Source organism: Suncus etruscus, chromosome 1 (assembly GCF_024139225.1).
Source record: "Suncus etruscus isolate mSunEtr1 chromosome 1, mSunEtr1.pri.cur, whole genome shotgun sequence".
In the NCBI taxonomy this organism is placed as follows: domain Eukaryota; kingdom Metazoa; phylum Chordata; class Mammalia; order Eulipotyphla; family Soricidae; genus Suncus; species Suncus etruscus.
Window position 1 is genome coordinate 207,050,642 of NC_064848.1, and position 20,230 is coordinate 207,070,871.

Sequence of the window (20,230 nt, forward strand, 5' to 3'; positions counted from 1 at the left end):
CAGCCTAGCATCGTGGGGCCTGGGTGAGAACGTGTTTCTGGCATTTCTGCGGGACAGTTCCAGCTATCACGAGGGGTCCAGGTCAACCACGGCACTCAGGATCTGCCTGCCTTGAACATCAAGGGGCCCATTCTTCCCTCGGGACTTCGAGTGGATAGTTGATGGCATTTCAGACAGGGACAAGCTCCCTGATACCTTTTCTTGAACTTCACACTCGTCCCCATGCCACGGCCCAGGAGTGTCAGGATGAAGCGTCCTGGAGGGACAGTCTTGTTTTGTTTTGTTTCGTTGATTTTTTTTTTCCACACCTGGCTGGCTCTGTGCTTAGAAATCACTCCTGGCAGGCTCTGGGCCATATAGGATGCCAGGGATTGAACCTGGGTCAGCGGCATGCAAGGCAAACACCCTACTGCTGTGCTATCACTCTGGCCCTGGAGGGACAGTCTTAAGTGGCCCAGTGAGGGCTATGGGGCCGTGCCCAACACACTATCTTCCAGGGATGCTGCCTGGTGGAGACGGCCCCTTGTCCTCCCTACAGGGGCACTTGCCTAACCTCAGCCACACAGGTGCAGTGCCTCTCCATCTCTGCCTGTGCCTCAGGTGCTGCCTGTACAGGGCAGGGGGTAGCAAGTCTCTTGATGTGAAGCCTTTTTTGGGGTGGGCGTTGGGCATCCTCAGGGAAATTGTGCCCTTTGCCCTGTTCCTGGTCCCAGCCCTCTGACCAGCACTGCCCATTCCACAAAGATGCCCGGTCACACCTCTTCCTGTGCCTGTTTAATAAACCTCAGTTCCTGCAGACACTGTCCTGGGCCTGGGCTGAGCAAAGCTTTGCATGTGTATGTTTGTGTCTGACACCACAGTGCTCCCCAGCACCTCTGGGTGGGCCCACAAATAAATAAGGCGATTAAGCAGATGCAGACAAAACATTGAAGGCAGATTCTGGGGCGGAGGGTGGAGAGAGGCACCCTAGAAGCCCTCCCAGTGGTTGGGGGTCACGTGGCCCTTTGAGATCCAGTGCTGAGCACCTGTCGCCTGCCTGGTAGGGAGCCCCACTGAAAGGTGTGATAAGGCCCAGCCACATGGGGGGAGCGGCGGCGGCGGCGATTTCATGGACAGGGAGATGTGTACCGGGGGCATCCATGGGGTGCAGGTTGGGTTGTGGGGTTTGCTGGTTGGATTCTGGGACTATGCAGTTTCTCTGCAAGCCAGCTGGGCTTGAGCATGTAAATGGGCTCAATGGGAGCAGTCCTGGGACCGAGCTTTGCCGGCCGTGGGTCAAGCATGTCCTCCTAAGGGGCCACCAAGTCTCCCAACAAGTCCTGCCCTCAAGCCTACTCCCCTTTTCTCCCTATCCCCCTGCACCCTCAAGCTGGGAAGGGCCCCCAGCTCATCCCCTCTCCCTATGTGGACATGATGTGGTCTGGCACCAGGGTACTGCAGCTTGTGAGATCATGGGGGTCCTGGGGGCAGCGGCTATAGCCCCTTCCGAGTGGGGGTGACAGACTCAAGCACCCCAAGCCTCAAGTGGCTTTATTGAGAGGGAGGTGGCTCCCACATGTCCTTTTGATAGCCCTGCAGGACAGGACCTCTAATAGGATTGTGCTCAGGGCCCCGCTGAGGGGCTGGGGAAGTGGCTGGTTACAGCCAGGCCTGTCCCAAGTTGTAGACAGGAACCCTATGCAGCCCACCGCTTCCTGAGTGGGCTCCTCCAAGAGGAGGTCTAGGGTCACAATTCTAACTCTGTCCTACTGCAATCCAGACTCCAGGTTGCTGTGTGTCACTGGGGGTCTTATGTCAGCCTGGGGTGAGAGCTACTATAGAAGGACCTGAGGGGCAGGTCAGCCCTGCCCCTGGAGGAGGGGACGCTAGTGCAAACCCACCCCCATCTACTGTCTTTCCATTTAGGGCAAGTCAGCACCACCGGGGTCCTGAGTACTTGGGCAGGAGGGTCAGTGTTGACCTCGCAGACTTTCAGGAAGGAACACAAGGGGACCAAAATATCTCTGCAGGGGCCCAGGGCCACAGCAGAGGGAGTAGAGCGTTTGCCTTGCACGAGGCTGACTCGGGTTCGATCCCTGGAATCCCATAGATAGGGTCCCCCACCCCCACCCAGTCTGCTAGGAGCGATTTCTGCGCACAGAGACAGATTGACCCAGAGCACCTAGTGGTGTGGGGCAACACAAAGAAAAAAATCTGCTGTGAAAGAGGGAGCAAAGGAACACGACCAGGGTTAGCCTGGCCTTGTGCAGAGGGGAGCACCCAGTGAGAACCCCGGGTCACGCCCGCCCGGAGCAAGAGCCAGCCGACGGGCCCAACCAGGCCCCGCAGAACAGGCCGAAGCCCGGAAACGCCAAGGCTGCGCGCGCCGCGCGCCGGAAGTGAACGCAACGGCGTCCGACCTGAAGTGGCCGCACGCGGAAGCGATGCCACCGGGAGCGCATGGCCGATGCGGCGGGGCGGCCACCGGATGGAAAACCCTTGGAAGCTCTGGACACGGGTAACGTGGTCGAGGACGCATAGGTGCACCCGGCGCTCGGGGGGACGGGGCGCCCCGCGGGCCTCCGGAGCCTCTCGGCTCCTTCGGCCGATGTGGGCGGGACGCCACTTCCGGTGTGGCCGTAAGGGGGGCCTTCGGGAGTTGTAGTCCGCCTGACTGGGGCGCCGCTTCCGGTTGGGCGCTGGGGTGGGGTTCAAGGGTCATAGGGCGAGGGTCGGTCCGGGAGCTGCTGGGCCGTCGGTGATAGGAAGACGGGGGTCGTGTCGGGCGGCGCTGGGGGTCGAGGCGCGGGGCTCGGGCCTCACGGTGTGGGCGTCTTCCGCGCAGGGAGCAAGCCCGGCTGAAGGCGCGCGTGGTGCTCGGGGACACCGAGGCGTGGCAGCGGGGACCCCGACTTCTCGGGGCTGCGCAGGGTCGGGGCGTGGACGTGTCTTTCGCGGAAGGGCGGCGGCGGCCTCGCCTGCGCCTCCCTGGTGGTGCTCAGGCTACCCCCCGAGCTGGAGGTAACCCTCCGGGGGGCCCCCACGGCCGGGCCGCCCCGAGCCCCAGCCCCTGTGGCCAGGCTCCGAGGACAACCCTGCTGGCCGGTGCCCCATGGGGTGCGGGGCTGAGGGCCTCTGCGCAGAGCAGGCCCGGAACCCCAAGGCCGGTCCCGTGCCAGGCCCGGCCGCCCCCCTGCCCGCCCCTCCGCTCTGGCTCTGCCCTCCACCCCGGCTCCTCTCTCTCTTGGTCTCGCTGGGGCTGGTGCCGGCCGCCCCCAGACAATCAAGCTGGGATTATTGACAGCTGCAGGGCTTAGGGGTGACACCAAGCAGCTCAGGCCCAGGCAAGCAGAGTTATTTTGGGTGAAGGAAATGGCCCTAAAATGGAGGCCTGCCAGACTAAGTGCTGAACACAACGAATCGCGCTCGTTCAATGAATGCACTTCACGGAGCTCACTAAAGTGGTTTGAAAAGACACTCCAGGGCCACTGAGACCTTCCCTCGGATCAGGCTCACTCCCTCGCACTGCAGGACCTCAGAGTCTAGGACTCCGGTTGGCCTAGTGTCATTGCCTAGCACCAAGCACCGGGAGGCCCCCTGTGAAATGGGGCTCCAGAGCCCCAGCCCCTTCCTGGAGAGGTAGCGTGGGACCTGCTTTCCCCAAAGCACAGTGGCTGGGCAGTCACAGCAGGAGAGTCTCCCAAGCCTGCTGGGGTCCTTCACATCTCCATGTCCCTTCTGGTCGCTGCCCCGGGATCCCCATGATATTGCAAGCTGCAGTTCCCCGATGCCAGACCCGTTTCCCACACACTTGGTGACCATGTTTGTGCTGAAGACACAGCTCAACCTATCCCCAGTGCACTTCCACAGACCACCAGCACCCACCTCGGCACACCATGTCCCGCTTTGTGTGTCATGTCTTCCCCTCGAGCCCCCTGTGGCCCTGGGCTTCTCCTGCCTGTGGTGCTGGCAGTTGTGGTTCTGAGGCGGTCCCGTCCTGTGGGTCTGAGGCGCCCCGTCCTGTGGGTCTGAGGCGCCTGGTGGCCACGAAGCACCATAGCCACAAGACCAGCTATGTTCCCCTCCCTCCCTCCCCGCTGACTTTCCTGACTGTCTGCCCAGCTCTGCCCTCTGTGCCCACTGAGCTAGAGGCTGGCACCTGCAAGGGTGACGTGCCTTATGTGGTGGCAGGTGGTTCACGAGGACCAGAGTGTGGTCAGCCTGACGGCCGCCCTACGTCCCGGGCTTCCTGGCCTTCCGAGAGGCGCCCTTACCTGGCCCAGGCAGTGCAGCGGCTTGCAGGCAGAGGCGCCCCACCTCATGCCCCAGGCAGGTACCCGGCTTGCCCTGTCCACATGCCCAGCTCTGGGGCCCTGACACACATTGACTGAGCCAACTCCCGGCATCTCTTCCAGGTTCTCCTCGTGGATGGCAACGGGGTGCTCCACCACCGAGGTGGCGTCCCCAGGCAGCCCTGACAACCCTGCCACCTGCCTACACCCCCAGCTCCTCTGGGCTAGGCCCCACCCCTGCTCAGCCCCATATCTACCTGGACATCCCAGGGCCAGCTGGTTGAACTGACCCATGTCCAGGCGCACCCAGTCTGAGCCTGGCCCTTTTATCATTTTCATCTGAGCAGGCGGGGACAGGGCATGGCCCTCAGCCTGGGAACAGCCCGGGCACCTGCCCCTGTGCATCCCTGGAAACTGTAGGGCCACTGCCCAGGGGGCCAGAGCTTAGCACCACATGTTCTGGATGCATTTGTGGGCCAGCATACCTTGCCCAGTGCAGGTGCCTGGCCACTTCAGTATGGCCCTGGCTGGGAGGCAGCCCCAGCATGTTGGGGTCAGGGGCACAACAGCCTCAGCAGAAGAGAGGATGGAAGGTCCCAGAAAATCGAGGGAGAGAGAGGGTGGAGCAGATGTAGAAGGCAGTCAGTTACCTGAGCCTTCATCGGGGAGGGGAGGCCAGAGCCCTCCCACAGGGACACATTCACCCTGCCTTCCTGTCCTGCTCTCAGCCCAGGTCTTGTTATCTGGTGTCCCAACTGCACCCTCTGTCCTACAGGTTTTTGGGGGGTGGCCTGCCACCTCGGTGTCCTCACAGATCTTCCCTGCATTGGGGTGGCTAAGAAGCTTCTGCAGGTGGATGGGCTGGAGAACAATGCTGAGCACAAGGAGAAGGTGGGGGCCACCCCCCAGCGGGAAGGGTGCAGAGGTGACCCAGTACCCCGTTATCCTTCCCAGCCTGACCCTCCCCACGGCCCCCAGCCCAGTCGAGTCTGCAGTGGCCCACTCGAGCCCTCTCAAGGCCTGGAGACTGAGGGCAGAGTGCCAGTCCCTGGGACCCCTGTGGTGGCATAGCGGGGGACCGTGAGGCCCGGCCCTGCTGTGGGGCTCGGCCTGGCCACTCTACCTGCGGCTCCTGGGCCTCACTGCTCTGACACCTGCTGTTCCCAGATCAGACTCCTGCAGACACCCGTGGACCGCTTCCCGCTCACGGGAGCCTCTGGGGGCTATCCTGGCATGGTGAGTGCCAGGGATGGGGGCAGCCCTGAGGGTCAGCATCGGCTCCTGCATGCTCTCTTATACATGCATACACATGCATCACATGGCCACATACTCACACACTGCCACTCCTGCATGCTGGCTCACATATCAGCTCACATACATGACCATACACATGTTCACATACCTGCTCACACACATCTGCATCCCCACTGTTCTCCCTCCCCGCACTGCCCCCTTCCTCTCCAGGCCCTGAGGGACCCACGAGCACAGCACCAGGCCCCCTGTAACGTGTCTGTGGGCCACCGCATTAGCCTGGAGGCGGCTGTGCGCCTAACACTCCACTGCTGCAGGTTCAAGAGCCCAGAGCCCGTGCCCAGTGGGCCGGGGTGCTGTCCCCCTGATGGGGAAAGGCAGGAGGGTACCCACCCCACACTGGCTGCCCCAGGAGGGCCTGGCACCCTGAAGGTGCCTTGACAGGCTCGGCGGAGGCCCTCAGGTGAAAGAGGGCCCTGTGCCCAGCAGCCTTCAGCACTGCAAGTCTGGCCAGTCTTGTGCTGGTCTCAAGGTACCAGGCAGGAGAGTGGGCGGAGCCATGCCCAGTGCCATCCCCCGTGGGTCCTGAGTCAGAGTCAGAGGCCAAGTCAGTTGTCTGAAACCAAGGAGTTGTGCCCGGCCTGAGCCTGGGGCACCCCAACTGGTGACGGGCACCCAGCATCCCTGGAAGGGCTCAAAGCCTCGCCGCTGCACTGTGCTGATCAGCCTTCAGGGGGCATACGTGTGGCTAAGAACGCCGCCAGTGGCACAACCTCAGTCCACGGGAAGGAGGGGACTGGCCTGCGGATCTCCTGCATGCCCCCCCCCATTCTGACCCTGGTATGGGCTGAAGTCCAGATTCCCCCAGCTCATGGGGGGCCACTCTGGCTCCTCCGCCTGGCTGAGTCCCCCAGGAGCAGACTTGGGCTCCTGCAGGAGCCCCCAGACCCGGCATCTCCCCTGGAGTGATGCCTGTGCCCCTGCCTGGCTACCTGGGGCTTCTACAGAAAGCCTGGGCATCCCCAGGGCACTGCCCACTCTGCCACAGAGACATTTCTGTTTCTGGATGCTTCTTGGGCCCAGAAAACTCAGGAGGAGCCCAGCTGTCCCCCCATTCCCACACACTCACCCTGAATGCCCTGCCCCGCACCCCACTAGCTTCTGGAGGGGCTGCACAACTCACAAGTCCCCCACCCCCAGGCTGACATCCGCTCCCGTGAGCATCTCCGCAGGACCCTGGGTAACCCCACGACCCCCGAGCCTACCCGCGCCAGGTGAGCCAGGAGCAGCCGCCCCCATAACTGGCTGGATGGGGACCCTTGGGTGGCTCAGCCTCCTGTGGGCCCCCAGGGTCACCCCCACCCTCCTTCCCAGAAGCCCCCCGGCACCATCGCCAACATCAAGTCCCCAGAGAGGCACAGAGGAGCCTGGGGGATGAGAGCAGACGGACGGACGGACGATGGCATCCCAGAGGACCAACTTCCAGGGGTGCTGGAGAAACCTACCTGCCTCCCAGGGGCAGGAAGGAGATTGGGACCCCGGGATGCCGCCCCTGCCCAGACCCCATCTGCTCTTGCAATACAGCCTCACTGCTGGGTCACTGTGCTTTGCTCCTGTGCGCCCACGCCTCTCATGCCCTGGACCGCCAGTCTCCTGTCCCCGAGGCGGTGGCCCAGCCCAACCCCTGCCGGAAGGTCCCTCCTGCCTTGGCAGCCTCAGTTTTCCTCTTACCTGAGCTTGGCCAATTGTAGGGTTGTTTGTGGAAGTAGCGAGTTTGGGAACACCCCAGAGTTCCCGGGTCTTACAGGGCAACTGCAGGGTGGAGCTGGGCCACAGAGACCAGTGGGAGGGGTGTGGAAATGGGGTGCTCCTTTCCCAGGCCCTTCCCATGGCCAGCTCAGGTGTGGGAGGACATAGGAGACTCTCAACAACGCCCCCATGGCACTACCCAGCACCCAGCCAGCTGCTGTCCAGAACTGGAATCAGCCACATATTAGATGCGGGACCCAAATAGGGTCCTGTAAGCCACAGGACCTTCACACACCCTGGGACAGGACTGGCTCCACCGCCCCTGGGCACAGCCCCCAGAGGGCAAGTCCCTGACATGTGGCGATCTGAGCCTCTCGGTGGGTGTTGAGCTTTCAGTGCCTGGCAGTGCCTACCTGTGGGCACTCCTGTCTTCTGGCACAGTGAAGATGTGGGGTTCTGCCCAGGAAGTGGAGAAGCCCCTCACCCCAGCCTTCCCCACTGCACTGCCCCACCAAGCCTGCCTAGACTTTGACATGTGATTCACTGAGGCTCAGCCTGTAGGTACCCCCACATTCTGGGTACCCCACTTCTTAGCCATCGCTCACAGGACTAGGTCATCAATGTCCGCAGTGGAGTCAAGCAGGGCCGGGGGGTACTGTCCACCTCCCACAATGGTGCCTCAGAAGGAGGCAGTGAGGGTTCACGAAAAAGTGGAGGGCAGAAGGTATCTGGGAGGCCCGGGAAGCAAGCTGAGGTCTGCAGCGAGCCCAGCCTAGAGAGGGTGAGGGCACCCCTGTGTGGGGTTGGGGCCTCGGCTTTCGTCCACCTGCTGTTTTTATCAGTTTTGTTTGGGGAACACACCCAGCTGTGCTCAGGGCTGACTTCTGGTGGTGCTCGGGAGTCCCTCTGGAGTGTCGGGGATCGAACCTGGTTCAGCTGCAGGCAAGGCCAGAGCCTGACCCTGCCTGGCTCTGACACCGTCTCATGGAGGCAGCAGCTTCAGGGCACTTAGCCCTCCTTCCAGATTTCCCGCAAAATAAAGAGCTGGCCCCACCTCCTGCTTCAGAGATGGAGCAAAATATGGACCTAGTATTGATATATTGACCCTGTCTGGGTTTGAGCATGATGGATCCTCCAGCAGTTACCCTCAGACCCCCTCACGCCCATACCCCATAGCATCTCTGCCCCTTTCTTCTCTCCTGGGTGTCAGCACCTCGACTCTGCTTCTTTCAGTACAATCTGTTTTCTCTTTTTTTCTTTTTCTCTTTTTCAGTTTTTGGGTCACACCCAGTGGTGCTCAGGGGTTACTTCTGGCTCTGCGCTCAGAAGTTGCTCTTGGCAGGCTCGGGGGACCATATGGGATGCCGGGATTCGAACCGGAGTCTGTCCTCTGTTGGCCACGTGCAAGGCAAACGCCTTACCACCGTGCTATTAATCCGGCCCCCGTAAATCTGTTTTCTGGATTTTGTTGCCTGTTTGGGGTTCAGGGTGCCTGTGCCCTTCGTCTCTTTTTCCAAACTCCACACAAGTCCCGCAACCTCCATCTGTGACCCGCACTGGGGGGCTTCTCACCTCTGTCACTGCACAAGCTCCACAGCCCTATAGAGGGCCCGGCCACCCCCACTACCCCTCCCTGTTTGGCCCGCCAGGTCATGGGGCCTCCCACCATCCACCCACAGGGACATGCCCCAGGACAGCTGGACCCAGAAACCTGAGGCCGAGATTGGAAAGGGCAGCTTCCTGCTCCAGCCTCCCTCAGCCATCCCCCAAAAGGGGCCCTAGGGAGTCTCCCCCAGACACTGGGAGAGGTGCTGGCTTTGGGGGGCAGTTCCAGTCACAGAGCCTGGCTCAGGATTGTCCTGCCGCTCTCCTGTGGCATCAGGGGGTGTGTAGACACCAAAGCCCGAGTGCTCCTGCCTGCACCCACTGAGGGCAGAGTGACCGTCCAGACGCCCTGAGTAAGGATGAGTGTGGTGGGGGCCGTGGGCTTAGTAGATGGGGTGGGAGGGCTGCTGGCTCCTCTCCCCAGGACTGGTGGGGAGCCATGATTAAGGCTCGTCATTAACTCACCGTCCTGGTTTCTGGGCCACAGACGCCGACAGTGTAGGGGACCCAGCTGTCGGATCTCGAGGTCTCCGTGACAAATTACTTGGGTATCAGTTAACTCTCCAGGGAAATGTCAGCTGTGTCCGTCACACTGGCAGCCGGGAACGGTCAATTAACCCTGCAGCGCAGCCTGCCAAAGGGGCACGGTGAACCTGGGCCATCTTGTGCTGGGTGGCCGCTTGCCAGGCCCCCTTCTGCACCCACCACCACGGCCCTCACTGGCCTGTCTCATATCTGCTGCAGTGGGGATGAGCGGGTCAGGGCTGGGGGCTACAGGGAGGAGGCAGGCAGGTGCAGGGCTGCAGGAGTAAGGTGGCCAGGTAAAGGGGTCAGTAGAGGTGATAGGGGCTGCAGGGACGAGGGGATGAGTGAGCAGGGCTGCAAGGGTGAGGAGCGGGTAAAGGGGTCAACAGAAGTAAAAGGGGCTGCAGTGTGATGGGGTGGTGAGGGGGGCTTCAGGGTCAAGGGGTGTCGGATGGATGGGCTGCAAGGGCGAGCGGGAAGGAAGAAGGGACTTCAGGGGCAGAGGAGCTGCAGAGGGAGGGGGCTGCAGGGGTGAGGGGAGGTGAGAAGGTCTGCAGGGTTGAGGGGCAGGCCCCAGGCAAGGACAGAAAGCAGAAGAGGGGCTGGGGGAGCTCATGCCGAAGCTGGGTAGAGGCCCCGTGGGGACTGTGACACGCACAGTCACAGGCCTTTGGGGTTCCCTCCCATGTTGCCATGGTGGAAAGCACCCGTTGTCCGGGCCGTGTCCCTGGCAGGACAAACCCCTCCCTGCCGCCCCAGACCCGCGCCCTACACGGAGTGCGCTGCCCCTTCCTGCAGCCCGTTCCCGCACAGGCCTGGTGCTGACTCATGACACGGACATACGGCAGCTCCGGGGGTGCCGGGAGCAGCATGTCCCCATCAGTTCCGCGGAAGCAAAACACACAAGGATGCCAGGCAGCAGGGGTGGTGTGTGCCCGCGTCTGCCCGCACGTGAGTGAGCCTGTGTGTACGCATGTCCCTCTGCGTGTGTCCCGTGTGCTTTCCCACATGTGTGGCCGTGCGTGAGTGAGTGTGTGCTGTGGCTATGTCCGTGCACTTGTGTGTGGCTGCGTGTGCCCAGCATGAGTGCAACTGGGGAGCAGAGACAAGGAGAGGCAGCAGAGGGGATGTGCTCAGAGGCTGCGGGTGTGGGTGTCATGGGCTGCACTGCGGGTGTCCCTTTGCCCCCCGTGGGCACTGGGCCAGAGGCCATGGGCATGGGCATCATTGTGTAGTCCTGAGACACTCCAGCTTTGAACATGCTATCCAGATGCCCAGCAGAGCCCTAGCCTGCCTCTGGGGTTCCCTTTGGCTGCCCTTGGTCTGGGGGCCTGGGCACAAGCTGGGGGGCTCGAGGCTGCTGGGAGGTTCCTGTAAGCAGGGAACGAGGCAGGATCATGCTCAGCCCTTCCCGCTCTCCCTGCCCTCATCCTTCCACACTCACCCATGCCTTTGTTCCTCCACTCTCACCCCCACTCTTCACCTGTCCCCACTCACCCCTGCCTGCTCACCACACTCACCCTTGCCCCTCAGCCCTCCACACTCACCCCTACCTGCTCACTCCCCAGTGTCCACTCACCCCTGCCCCACAATCCTCCAGGCTCTCCCCTCACCACTCACCCCTGCCTGCACATTCCTGTCTCTTCCCCCTCCCCTCACTGCTCTTCTCCACTCCCCCCCCCACTTATGGTCTCCCCCTGCCCCTCTTGGGAAGAAGTGAGAAGACAGGGCTGGGGCCAGAAGGGTCCCAGGGCTTGGCAGGGGGGTGCCGTGAGAAGCAGGTGGTCAGCCCTCTTTGCTCTGCTCGCCCTGGGGGGGTCTCCCGTGGCACCTCCTTGGTGGTAGCTTGGGCCTGCATCCCCTGCTCTTTCCCAGACCGATGATTTTTAGCATCGAGGAGTGCCAGAGCCCCCGAGGGCCCGAGGCAGGTTGCAGGTCCCACCGAGCGGTGAGGCCTGGGGCCAGGCTGCTGTGCGGTGCCATGCAGTAGGCGTCAGGGCAGATGGGCTGCCGGTGAGCTCAGTGTGCGGGGGCCGGTGCCATAGGAACCCTCCCGCGGGGACTGGGGGTGGGAGAGGCAGCACTACAGGCCGGAGTCTGTGTGTCCAGGGGGCCATCAGGCAAGGGGCTCAGGGATCCCTGGGGGGCTGGGGGCAGCTGCTCAGGGCAGGAAAGGGCTCCCCATCACCCCATGGCCTCATGGCCTCGGCTGAGCCCCTTCCTGGGCCTGAGCTCAGTAGGATGGGGTGACAAAGGCACAGAGCGACTTGCTAACCTGTCAATCTGGCCTCCCCAGGTTTCGCACAGGACAAATGTCCCGAACCAGAGCAGAGCGGCCTGGCCACACACAGACCAGGGATCCTGGTAACAGCCCCATGGCCCCCCTTCCAGGCTCTGCCAGGAAGGGATGCTGGCAGTGGGGGCCACACACTCATCACCTCCAGGTTCAGCCTCCAGGTAGGTTGCGGAAAAGGTAGCAGCCAGGAACTTGGGGGTCTGTCCCGAGCCCGGGGAACTCTGGGCATGTGGGGGGGGGGGCGGTCTATAGAACGGACGCTGCAGGGAACACAGGAGCTGGTGCAGGGCTGAGGCCCCAAATCTGTCCCTACTTGAGAGAGAGCTATGGGTATGTGGAGTGGCCACTCTGGAGGTTACACGGTAATGCCTACCACCTGGGCCCAGGATTTGGGGGGTAGGGGCACCGTGGGGCATGGAGACCTCATCCTAAGGCCCAACACACCCTCTGGCCTGACCGGGCCAGAGCTAAGTCTGCAGGACTCAGATGTGCGGCCCACCCCAAACTCTGGCCACCAAATCAAACCAAGCAAAGCCTGTGGGTGGAGAAGCCTTCGCTGCCATAGGTCATCCCAGATCAGGGGCCATACCCAGGCCTGATGCAAGGCAGGGGCACCCCAGAGGCCTGCCTGAAGAAAGTGCCACAGGACAAGGAAACAGGAAGGTTCCAAGACCGAAGCCATTAGCCCCAGCCAGCAGCATGTAGGAGGACCCCAGGCCAGCACCTCTGAGCTGTGGGGGAGCCAGACTATCCTAGGGCTCCTTGTCTCAGTGCCACTTCTCAAGGAGGGTCCACGCTGGCACCACCCAACATGAAAGCATGTGACGGGGGTCTCGAGTTTCCCAACAGAGACCCAGTGAGGGGGCAGCACAGGCTCAACCACACAGTCTTGGCGGCCCGGCTCAGTGTCAGTGCCCTGCTGGCTCAGGCTGGTAGCACCACCGTGGTTCTGAGGGCGTGTGGGCCCCACAACGTCCCGTCCCCCATCCCTCCCGCCTGCTGGCCTCCTTCTCTGTCCTGCACCCCCCTCTAAAATGAAGTCATCTAGAAAAATAATCAAAAAATAGCAAAGAAGAAAAAAGGCAGGAAAATGGGATTTTTCCCTGCAAACATGTGTTGAGACGCCTCCCACACCCCAAGAGCTGCGGTCTGTTCAGACAGGCTCGGCCTGGGAGCCGGGGCGCCCCGTGCCACATGGGGGTCCGCACCAAGCTGCCCTGCCCTGCAGACCCTGTGCACCAGGGAGATAGGCCCAGGGCCTGCTATGCCCGAGGGTTCCGGGTGGCTGGCGTGGGGTCCACCCTCAACACCCAGCATCTCCCCACCCCTCGCCACCAGCCCACACCGCAGAATTTTTTGTTTGTTTCTTATTTATACTCTGCTTCTAAGAAATCTCCTGCTCTTGCTGAAAAGTCGCTTCCACAAGCTCGGCCTTGGGCCTCAAGCCCACAGTGCCCCCTGGATGCTAGGCTCAGGCTGGCCCAGGTCTGACTGCACTCATGTGCCTCCCAGGGGGACCCCCACACCTAACAAGCCCCGGCCTCCCTCCCACTGGCACTTCCCAGGGCCCAGCTGGGGTCAGCATGCCCTGCTCTGGGACTCGACTCGCCCCTCACAGGCCCAGCGACACCCAAAGGGCATAGCCCAGGCCCATGGAGGTTTGGGGGCCGTGAGAGTGAGGGGCCCTCCTGGGATGGGCATGTGGGGAGGCTGGGAGTCTAGCTCAGGGTAATGAGGGGACTGGACAGGGTGAGGAGCTGCAGGGAGGACAGCAGGGAGGACTTTGGGGAGGACAGCAGGGCAAACTGTGGGGAGGACTCAGAGAACAGAGGATTCTTCAGGGAGAGGACAGTAGGGAGGACGGGACAGGGACGTGGGCTTGGCAGGCAGCTGGCCAGGCAGCTCTGTGCCAATGGGACTGAGCCAGAGCTGACCGGGCCCAGATGGCAGCTGGTGAGCCGGCGGGTCCGAGAGAGGGACAGGGAGGGATGGAGGCCTGGCAGGGCTGGGACTCCGCATGGTAGCAGCGGGTGAGGAGGAGCCTGGAGCTCTTCCTTCCCAAAGAGCACAAGCATCTCCATAAGCCGGGGTGCCCAGAGCCACCCCAGGTATGCTCAGGCAGGTATGCCACCTGGCCACAGAAAGGGGAGGGGCTCGGGTAAGGCGGAACCCTGGAAGGGGCGTGGTCTCAATGGGGATGGCCTCTCTGGGTGGGCGTGGCTTTTGAAAGGGTGGAGCCTAGAGCAGGGCATGAATGGGCATGAGGTGGGCGGGGTCTTGGGTGGGCGGGGCCTGTGTCAGGGCAAGGGTGGGCGGGGCCTCCTCTCAGCCTGTCTGGCTTCAGACGGAACCGGCCCACGGGGAACTGCCCCCTTGGCAGGCACACGGCAGACTGGCCACTCTCAGCTTCTGGCTCTCCCTGCCCGTGCCAGGGCCCACAGATGCTCGAACTGCACGGACACGGAAAACAGATGCCCACCCTGAGCCTCGGGCACGTGCCGGCGGGCAGAGGCCGCCAAGGCCGCTACTGACATGACCCAGGCCTGCGTGGCACCTGCCAGGGGTGGGCAGGCCAGGATAGCCCCAGTGGCGGATGCTCGAGAGCAGCTTCCGAGCATATGGCAGCTAAATCTCTCAGCACTGGCACAAGTGCCCAGGCCCAGCTCATCCCACACCCTGGGCGGGCGGGGAGGCTGCGGCCAGGATGCTGCTTGGGCTCCTGCTAGGCGGAGGCTCCACGATGTAGGGGAGCTGGCGTCTGGGGCTAGGTAGACACCCCAGCCCAAGTTCTGGACACCCGAACGGGCCCTGACCTACCCCGGGGTTCACGGTCGCCTTCAGGTGTGGCACAGGCCGGTCCCAGAACTGACCTGGTGGCTGAAGGGCCAGTTCAGGCTGGACCCCTGAACCCGAAGCAGACGCAGCACCTTGGTGGAGTCGGTGCCGCGTGGAAGGGTCCCTGAGGCCACCCTAGGCGCCCCAGTGTCTCGCCCATGTCTGTCCGGGCTTCCCTCTACACTAAGGCCCGGGACTGGCGGCCTGACCCCGGGCAGGGCCACGAGGGTGGGTGCGAGAGCAGGAGGTCGCGGGCGGAGTCCCGCACTGTGCCCCGCGGGGCCCATGCCATCAGATGCAATTGGCGCGAGGCTGTCCAAGCAGGGGTCACTGCGCTCCTGTCAGTGTTGCCAGGGCTACGCTGCCAGCCTCCTTTTCCCGTGGCCTCCTGCGTGCAGGCTCGGAGTGTGTGCATGCTCCCCGGCTGCGTCCTCGAGGAACACAGCGCGGCAGTGTGCAGACTGGGCCGATTGTTCCTTGCCCGGATCTGTCCTGGGGGGCAGGCAGTTGCCAGCCCCGCACACCAGGCTTCCATCGGCCTCCTGGCCCTCCTGGGCTGGAGGCATTGCAGGCCTAGGGGGGTCTCCTGGGATCCTCCGCGCCTGGGCACCCTGAGCTCGGCAGGGTTCTCTGCCGCTCCCCTTTAAGACGTGTGGGTCGGCAGATGCTGGATGGCCTCAAAGCCAGCCCCTTAACTGGGCTCCCAGGGCAGGGTCCTGGGCCTCACTCACCTGCGTCCCCACCCATGGCGCTGTCTGACCACGATCTGTGGCAGCAGGCGCGGGATGCTGATCGCCAGGATTCCACAACTCTGAGGAAAGTTACTGTAGCTGGGAGATGTACAGTTGGCTGGAGAATTTGGCTTTCAAATAAATAAAATTTAAATTGCATAACTAACACGTGTTTGATGTAAAAAAAAATATGTTGAAAACACTTAAGTACAAAGTTTCTGGATCCCATCCCAAGAGAAAAACCTCTCTCGAGAGTCTGTTTTTCCTCCGGCGGTTGTGGCTCCCGAAATCCCCTGCTGCCGTTCACGGTGTGCTCAGTGTCACAGACCCAGGTGCAGGGACAGAAAAGGGGACTCAACGGGGTCTGAGTGCCAGCTGCTAGGGCAGCCTGGGGTCTGCTTCTTATCCCCACCAGTGGGGAACCTGGTCTGCCAGGGGTCCCTGCACTCCTTTAAGCTTCCTGAGTTCCCAGGTACCCACCGGTGGACCCAAGATGGCATCTCGAGGAGGAGGAATTTGGGCAAGTGACGCAACAGAGGACACCATGGTCCAGGCTGTCAAGCTCCCTGGAGGAGGAAGAGGAGGCTTCAGATCAGGTGGAGGTGCCCAATGCCTAGTGTGGACACCCTGGAGGGAGCCCATCCTGGTCAGTGTGAGGATCCAGTCCCCCACGGCCCTGACTCCCTCCCTCAACCCCTCAGACCCAAGTCTGTCTCATCCCTTGCTACTTCCTGCTGAGCATGAAGTCTGAGCCCCCTTCCTGCTGCGAGGCCATTCTTCATGGGGCTGCAACACAGCAGGTGGAGATGGAGTGTTTGCCTTGAACACAGCCACCCCGAGTTCAATCTCCGGAATCTCACAGGATCCCCTGAGCCCGCCAGGAGTGATTTCTGAGCACAGAGCCAGGAGTAAGCCTTCAGTGCAGCTGAGTTTGCTCCAAAACAAAACCAAAGGTTCTTTAGGGGGCGTCTTCTGCTCTGCTGCCTGAGTTGATGGGTTCCTGAATCAAGGAACCAGCCTGGGGCCAGAGAGAGAGCACAGCGGTGTTTGCCTTGCAAACAGCCAATCCAGGACCTAAGGTGGTTGGTTCGAATTCCGGTGTCCCATATGCCTGCCAGGAGCTATTTCTGAGCAGCAGATATCAAGGAGTAAACCCTGAGCACTGCCGGGTGTGGCCCAAACACCAAAAAAAAAAAAAAAGGAACCAGCCTGGTCTCTGCTCCTGCCCCAGGCTGGGACCCAGAGCTCATCTCCCCGGCCGCAACTCATCCTGCTCCCTACCATGGTGCCTTCCTCTGCACCCCCAGAAGGAACCTCCCATCAGTCTTCCCTTTGGGGAATCACTTCTGTGTTTTCACCAGAGCTGAGCACCTCCATATCTCCAGGAGCTGGGGAGCATCCAGAGGGGGCTTGTGCAGGGTCCAGGGCTGAGGTGCAGGCTGGGAGCTAGTAAGAGTCATTGAGGAAATGGGGTTTGGGGGGATCCTGACCCCACCTTCCCGGCCTGAGCCTGTTCATGCTGTTTCAGGCCACCCAGTGGGTTTCCCACTCCCATAGGGGTCCCCAAACTGATGTGGGGCCCCTGATGTGTCAACCCCAGGTCCCAGGCATCAGGACCCTCTAGCCTTTGCCCATCTATGTCCTGGATTGGGGGGGGGCAGTGCCCAGAGGATCACTGGGGGCTCTGGATCGAGTAGGGGGATGGAGGTGGGGTGCCCTCTCTGCAGCCCTCGTGAGTGTCAGTGCTCACTCAAGACTCAACACTGCCCTCACTGGCCTCGCCTGATGCCAGTGCCCTTGCTTTGCCCTGGAGTTTTAGTAGCCGCCTTCTGGGGAGTAGCCCATTCTTGGCATCTGTGCAAAGGACGCTGCCTGGCATGTCCGACATCGCAGGGACAGTGAAACCCGGGGGTGGGGAGAGAAAGGAGGAAATCAATTCTCTGTGGACCAGCTGAGCCTCTGGGCTTTGGCCCTAACCAAGCGTCCGGGGGCTGCCCTCTCACAGGCTGGCACTTGGCAGCGCCATCCTCCTTCCTCCTTCCCGCATCTGCGCCCACATTCTGCGATTCTTAGACAACCAGAACTCTGGAGAGCAGAGCCCGGAGCCAAGAATGCTCGGGCCAGACCCGGGAGCGGCTGGGCAGGGACATGGCCAGGGCAGGCCGAGATTGCAGAGTCTGGGAGCCTGGGATTATGACAGGGCTGGGGGACCAGGGAGAGTCAAGCAGTTTGCTTCTTGGATGTGACCAGGAGCTCAGACAGTAGAAAGGAGAGGATAGTGCTGGCCTTTGTGGGTAAGCCTGCACGCTGGGTGGGCAGTGGCTGGCAGTAGGAAGCGCCCCCCCACCCCCTGGGACCGCAGCACTGAGAAGTGGTCCCTTTTCCAGAACTCAGAGAGAGTCAAGGGCGAGCACAGAAGCTGGCCCCAGAGAACAGGACTGACTCAGGGGCTCTGCAGCTCATGGTGCCAAGCTCAGTGTCTCACCCAGGTTCCACCACCTGACAGGACCTGCCTTCATCGTGGAGGAGCGAATAGAGGGACACCGGGACCAGATGTCCTGTCAGTTCTGCCTAACCACACGCCAACGCATGCGAGCACTTTCCAATGAGCTAGTTCCAAAAAGAACAGCCAGTCATCACTCCCTGCATCTTCCCAAAGGGCTTGATGCAGCAGAGATACGGGGGGGGGGGGGGGGCGCCAGTCGAGCCCTGCCTGCCTGCCTGCCCACCCCCGGGCCCTGACCTTGCCTGCTAGACTGCTCACAGCCAGCTTCGTGCTATGTGCTACGGCTCCCCTCAGAGGCCAGTTTTCTGCACAGTGGAACTGTGCCCTCTGGGCGCATTTCTGCAGGCGGCCCCCACCTTGGCCAGACCAGCAGGGCCAGACAGGGTCACCCCTCCAGACCAGTCCTCTGGGAACCCAAGGAGCATACACCCTCATCTCTGTCTTTTCCCTCTGATGTCTGGAACTGAGCCTCCAGAGGAACCCCTGAGCCTGGCAGAAACCCACACCCAGACTTCTGTTTGCTGATGACCATCCTGAGTAAACAAGTGAATAACTGAAGGAATGAGCAAATGGATGGATGATTGAATAATGAGTGGATGGATGGGTGGGTAGGAGGGTAGATGGATGAATGGGTATATGGATGGGTGGATGGAAGGATGGCTGAATGTATGGATGGGTGGAGGGATGGATGGATGAACGGATGGGTGGGTGGGTAGATGAGTGGATGAGTGGATGTAAAGACGGATGAGTGAATGGATGGGTGAGTGGTTGGTTGGGTGGATGAATGGGTGTGTAGGTGGGTAAAGGGGTGTATGTGTGGATTTCTAAGGGCATGGTCATGTTTTCCATGTTACCACCCTTTCCTGCCCTGTACCCAACATTCCCCAAAAGTCCTCCCCTGATGTTGTCCTTGTTTGTAAAGGATTTGTGACAGGGTCATAGAAGTGGACACTATACTGGAACGTTGGCCTCCCCAGGACCTATACGGATCCAGATTTATGTGGCAGCTGAGACACCCAGTGACAGGAGCAGGGGTGAGAGGTGAAGATGGCAGGTATGGTCTGAGAAAGGACAGCAGGGCCTGCAGGTGACTCCTGCATACTGGTATCTTGGCATCACGGGACTGGGTATCAGTGGGCAGAGGGGCTAGTCACTACCCAGGGAGTCTGGAGCTCCCACCCTGTGGCCACCAGCACTGGCTGTCCCTCGGCAAGCCCGTCCCCACCCTCCCCTGCAGACCTGCATTTGTGCAAGGTGGGGAGCAGGGGCTCAGCCGAGTGCTGAGACTTTGTCACCTGTTTGATGTGGGTGTCACTGGTCAGTGGTGGCCCCCAGGGGCTCTAACAGGGGAGTGGATGGGGTGGGGTGAAACTGGGTGGGGGCATGAGGCTCCTGAGGCAACTGTTCTGACTGGGGGAGCTGAACCTGGGGAGTGAAGCTTTTTAGAACCTGTTCTGGGGGTTCAGGGGTCACCTCTGACTCCTCCAGAAGACGGAACCTGACAGGGTCCTCCCAGCAGCTTCCAACAGCCCTGTGCACAGGCTTTCCAGAACATTCTGAAATCCTCTTGACTGTCCCATGGTCACCCACTGCTCAGCTCCCTTTTCCAGGGAGACAAATGAGAGTCAAGTCCAGGGTCTCAGAGCCAGGGCCTGGCTTGTGGCTGCCTGTTCCGAGGTTCCTGGAATCCAGAGCTGTGACCAGGGCTCTCCCACTCCAGAGGATGGGCCACAGCTCAGAGTGTCTCTGGTACCCAGGAGGGAAGGCTGGGCCCTGGGAGGGTGGACGGAGGGAAGGCTGGGCCCTGGGAGGGTGGACAGGCCCTTGGGGCAATCCAGGGCCCTATTGATCCTCCCCAGGCCAAGAACAGCTCAAGACCGGGCTTGGAGACATATGACAGACACCCAGCTATTAACCCCAAACAAAGGCGCTCTCCCTTCTTTCTCTTTCCCCCAAAAACCTCTTCCTTTGATATGTAAAAGACCACCTGGACCTTCCCCTGTTGCATTCAGCCTTTATGGTGGGCTTGGATAATGAAGATGAAGGCCTTTGTCCTTAGGCCCCGGTCACGTGGCTCCATCCCCCATTAACCGGCAGGTCATCATCTTCAAGTGGTCGCGGCGGGAATCAGACTCACTCAGACAGGCTTCATGAGAGATAACATATTTATTGGCCCTGGCCATCACATATGTGGCCTATATCATAAACCTATTTAAGCATTTGCCATTCTTAGCTAGCCTTGCATCTTAACTTCTTTCATCCTTGTCTCCTCCAACCTCCATCCTTGCCAAAGACCCTAATCCCTTGGGTCAAAGGCCTTATCTAACCTTCCCAAGACCCCTCCCAGGAATGGGCGGGGTCTTGCAGGTAAAGATACATGTAATATCTGCTCAAGAGACCTCCCAAAAATGGGCAAGTTCTTGCAGGTAGTTACACAAATCCAGGGTGGAGTCACATTCCC

The 20,230-nt window shown here is 61.2% G+C and overlaps 1 protein-coding gene across 1 annotated transcript; it reads left to right on the plus strand.

Moving 5' to 3' along the window:
* Positions 1 to 1,236: 1,236 nt before the first annotated feature.
* ENDOV (endonuclease V) lies at positions 1,237 to 7,122 on the plus strand. The gene is given in 13 exon segments (XM_049768699.1): positions 1,237 to 1,270; positions 1,370 to 1,431; positions 2,250 to 2,497; positions 2,825 to 2,882; positions 2,884 to 3,000; positions 4,171 to 4,209; positions 4,211 to 4,312; positions 4,395 to 4,434; positions 5,047 to 5,162; positions 5,439 to 5,507; positions 5,736 to 5,865; positions 6,709 to 6,796; positions 6,897 to 7,122. Coding segments are annotated over 13 exon segments (1,167 nt in total). The 3' UTR covers positions 6,961 to 7,122.
* The last annotated feature ends 13,108 nt before the right edge of the window (positions 7,123 to 20,230 follow it).